Raw genomic sequence first — 4,540 nt, 5'->3', positions numbered from 1 at the left:
TTTTATTTTCTCTAAACTATTCCAATTAATGTTTAAGACTATTTCTTCGTTTTATTTTTCTCTACCTAATTTTTTACTGGGCCCCTTAATGTTTATATGATTTAATTTTAGTTTTATTAATATCATCATTCAATCAATTAAACTTATTTTTATTTAAGTGGGGTAAAAAATAATAATTTTTTGGACAAAAGTTAACAATTTTTCTTTAGCAGTCGCATTAAAAAATAAATATTAAATTTAGTTAAATATCCTTGCACAAAAACAATGGATAAAATTATGGAACTAATTATAAAAACCACAAGAACGAATAAAAAAATAATTAACAAAATTTTTTTTAATTTTTTTAGCATGCATATCTCAAGGTTTTTTTTTTTTCCGTTCGGTAAATTTTTTTTTTCCAACGTACAAGTTTTTTAAAAAAACTCTTTGAGCCGGGAAGCCGCCCAGATGTGCGGCCTCAACCCGTGTGCACACGCTAGCCAGGAAAGTATGACCCGGGCATTTCTAAAATTAAAAATTAAAAATAAAAATCATAGGACAACCCGTAATCCGCGCAAGATAAATGGACAACAGGTCGTCCATAGTAGCAACTCCGGCGACCTTGAAATTGATTAAACTGCAACCCAACTTGTCCGTCCCCTTTTCCGTTTAAAAAAATGTCAACTTTAATTGTTCCGCCACTGCTTTCATCCCCTAGAGATGATGCAATGCATCTCTACCGTGCTTTTAAGGGTATTTCGTTACTTAGTTATGTTTATTGATCATTAAGAAAATTTGAAGAAATGTAAATAAATGATATTACTTCAATCTGTTTTGTTTTTGTTTTGTTTATCCTTCCAGGATTTGGAACTGACACATCTGCCGTGATCAATATCCTGGCTCATCGAGATGCAGCTCAGCGTGCTCTCATCCAACATGAGTACAGAGCTTTGTACGCTGAGGATCTTCTTAAACGCTTGACTTCGGAGCTTACTGGCAAATTGGAGGTACCATGTCTCGTATTTCTACCTTTTTTTTATCAGAAAACCAGACATCTCATGTATCTTCTTTTTTTTTTATATCAGAAAACCAGACATCTCATGTATCTGTTCCTTTTGCATTTCAGACAGCAGTTCTGTTGTGGATGCATGATCTACCTGGTCGTGATGCAATTATTGTCAGGCAAGCACTTATAGCAGATATATTAAATCTGGAAACTGCAACTGAAGTAATTTGTTCTCGCACGTCATCCCAGATACAAGTATTTAAACAGCATTACTATGCAAAATTTGGGGTTCATCTTGAGCATGATATTGAATTACGGGCATCTGGAGACCATAAAAAGGTAAACTTTTGCAATCCATTCTTTCTAAAAAGATGTGCTTGATGGTTGGTAAATCTTTGTTGCTTTGATTAGGTAGTATTCTTAGCTCCTGTACTGTCAAGCATCACATCTACAAAGATTTCGGACATGATAAGTTGGCCTTTGTTTCCTTGTTCAGGCAATAGCATTGATCGAAAATAAAGTCCATCTGGGAGTAGTTAATTTTTTCTGAAGCAATTTGGGGTTCTAGTTTTTCTACGCAGTTTAGATAGATTTACAAGTCTATCTGTTGAAGGCCAGCTTCATTCCGATCCCCGATATTTTAATCGGCTACAAAACCTTATGTAGCATTTGCCTATTGTCACGATGTAAAATTTTGTGAGATGATCCTGAATAGTTTTATGCCCATTAAAAGTAAAATGAACCTTGAATCTCAAAAACAGATGTTTATTACTGAACAATTTATTGCTGCTTGCCTTTCTATGATTTGGGAATAGTGTGGCTGCTGCTTTAATCATGGAAAAGTTCAGTTGGACTTAACAACCGTTAGATTTCTTTCTACTTGTAATATTGGAGTTTCACTGAATAATTTGGGATTTTTTGTTAAAACAGCATTCGCCCTTGTTATAGAATTCTGTCCACACTGTTTTTATGCTGTTAATTGGGATTTCTAGTGTCACCTTCCCCAACCACCACCTTTTCTTTTTTTTCCACCCATAATACATGCCAGCGTTTTTATTCAATATTCATTAAAGGAAACTGAAATTCCTGATGTGTTATCATAATATACTTGATTTAGCTCCTGCTAGCATATGTAAGCACGCCTCGTTATGAAGGCCGCGAAGTTGACAGAAATATGGCTGAGAAGGATGCAAAGGCTCTTTATAAAGCAGGTGAGAAGAGATTGGGAACTGACGAGAAGACTTTCATCCGCGTATTCAGTGAACGAAGTGCTGCACATTTGGCTGCTGTTGATTCAGCCTATCACAGCATGTATGGAAACTCTCTGAAAAAGGTAAAACTTTCTTAATGTTCTCTTACCTCTCTTTCATATGTGGTTATTCTGTGAGGCAAATTCATTTGGAACAATTTCAGGCTATAAAGAAGGAAACTTCAGGACATTTTGAGCATGCTTTGAAGACAATTTTACAATGCTCAGAGAATCCGGCAAAGTACTTTGTCAAGGTATCCTTCTTCATTTTTAAGCTCTTTGATTTGGTTTTCTCTGCTTCATCTGGTCACCGTGGAAACTTTTTTTTTTCCCCATGAGGTGATGTATGGGATGCAGGCAGTCCATGTTCTTCTTCCTCCCCTGGTTCCCGTGGAAACTTTTTTTTTTTTTTTTCCCATGAGGTGAAGTATGGGATGCAGGCAATCCATGTTCTGAAGGCACATTAAATATTATGGTTTCATTAAATTGTTTATTTGATGTGGTAAACTATAACGATGTGTAGATGACAGGAATGTAGCTTGTTTCATGCATGTGGTACCCACTCTTTTGGTGTTTTCAGTGAATAACATTTCAGCAGTCCAGCCGTAAGTGTTTGAAAAAACCCATCGCAACATAGAGATCATGTAGAAAGGAAGAAAATTGTGAATATTGAAGTTGAAACAGATCGAAATTGATTTTGTCCAACAAGTCAGAATCTTCTGATATCGATTAACAGTGGACTTATAAACAAGCTCATGAGTTGGCCATCTATGGCCTGATCATCTCACATAATGCATCACATAACTATTTTTGGTATCCCACAGCTGTTGTCATCTTAACTAATTATCATTTTTACACCAGGCTTTTGAGCACTCAAAACCTTAGAAAGGACATGCACTTGAATTTTCCTTTTTCCTTTCTTTCTTTTCCCCTAATATATTTCAGTAGTTGGAGGATGCTACGGGGGTGACCCTCCCTGCATCTGGGTGAAATCAGGATTGAACCCCATCTCATGTGATATTGTTCAGTTCATTTATTTACCTGATATTGTTATTTATGTTGAAGTCAATGATAAATCCTATCATTTCATAAAACTTTGCAGTTGCTGCGCAAGGCGATGAAAGGCCTGGGAACCAATGACGCTGCCCTTATAAGGGTAATTGTGACAAGGACTGAGATTGACATGCAATATATAAAAGCTGAATATCTGAAGAAGTACAGAAAGACATTGAACGATGCCGTTCACTCAGAAACTTCAGGTCATTACAGAGCTTTCCTTCTCGCTCTTTTGGGGCCCAACCAGTAGCTGAAGATGCTTGGTGCTTGTACAAATGACAGCATGTAAATGCAATTTTATGTACATGATTGGTGTGTGTACAAGAGATTGCTGTTCTTAGAATTTGAGTAAATACGAAGTTCAAACACGGTGCTGTGAAGAAGATGGTAGTGTCTTGTGATTGTAGTTTCTTTGTTCACTGTTGATGTATTCTTTGATATGTATGCATGTATATATGGATTTATTATATTTAAGATGGTTTTTTAGAGAGTGGTAGTGGTTGTTTTTTAAAATATTTTTTCTAAGACGGTTTTTTAGGGTGTAGTAGTGGTTGTTTTTTAAAGGATTTTTTATTTGAAAATATATTAAAATAATATATTTTTAAAAAAATTATTTTTAATATATAATCTGAAAACATAAAAAATAGTTTAATTTCAAACAAAAATAAATAAATAAATTTTTATGAAACACTGTTCAGAACAAATTCCAAACCATGCTTTCCATTGCAATGTTGTCTCAATTATATGTAAAATACATTAATTTGGAAATGTCAATTGAAATCTTTTCATTCACCCAACAATCATGCGAAGAACAGCTCATCAATACTAAGGATTTAGCACTTTTCAATCCGAATTTTCTGTTAAAAAATCCTAATTTTCTTGAATTTGTTCCTGAATTGTTTCACCATCTTGTAGGCTCTAGATTGTTTTAGATCTTGGCTTCTGGAAAATCTAGCAATGCCACGTAAGACCTTAAATCTTACGAATATAAGCAGGAACCCGTTAAATAACTGAGCTGCTATCATATCCAAATCACAAAGGTGCATGCAGCTTAGCTAATTTACAGGCGAGAATAACAAGCTTATATCAGTTAACTCTCCCTTCAGCATTCTCACAAGCACCATCAAAGCTAGAATCACGGCAAAGGCACCTTAGTGGGATGTAGAAGAAGTGGACGACATGATCTTCTCGATGAGTTGGACAATGTATTGAGCCATGTGAATGGGAGGGCCAGCATTTTCAGTCTCTCT

General features: G+C 35.4%; 1 protein-coding gene across 2 annotated transcripts; it reads left to right on the top strand.

Moving 5' to 3' along the window:
* The first annotated feature begins 527 nt into the window (after positions 1 to 527).
* LOC105108201 (annexin D5-like) lies at positions 528 to 3,775 on the top strand. Of its 2 annotated transcripts, none has more exons than XM_011002407.1 (6): positions 528 to 732; positions 841 to 986; positions 1,106 to 1,324; positions 2,103 to 2,318; positions 2,399 to 2,540; positions 2,619 to 3,318. In XM_011002407.1, exons 1-6 carry the CDS (start codon positions 657 to 659, stop codon positions 2,699 to 2,701), a joined length of 882 nt encoding a protein of 293 aa, XP_011000709.1. In that variant the 5' UTR covers positions 528 to 656; the 3' UTR covers positions 2,702 to 3,318. The 2 variants fall into 2 exon arrangements, with proteins under 2 accessions (XP_011000709.1, XP_011000708.1); XM_011002406.1 differs by lacking the exon at positions 2,619 to 3,318 and adding an exon at positions 3,337 to 3,775 and having other exon boundaries at positions 534 to 732; positions 2,399 to 2,488.
* The last annotated feature ends 765 nt before the right edge of the window (positions 3,776 to 4,540 follow it).

This window comes from Populus euphratica, unplaced genomic scaffold, assembly GCF_000495115.2.
Source record: "Populus euphratica unplaced genomic scaffold, PopEup_1.0 scaffold184.1, whole genome shotgun sequence".
In the NCBI taxonomy this organism is placed as follows: domain Eukaryota; kingdom Viridiplantae; phylum Streptophyta; class Magnoliopsida; order Malpighiales; family Salicaceae; genus Populus; species Populus euphratica.
The sequence above is the reverse complement of the archived record's forward strand: the minus strand, read 5'-3'. Positions and strand labels throughout refer to the sequence as shown.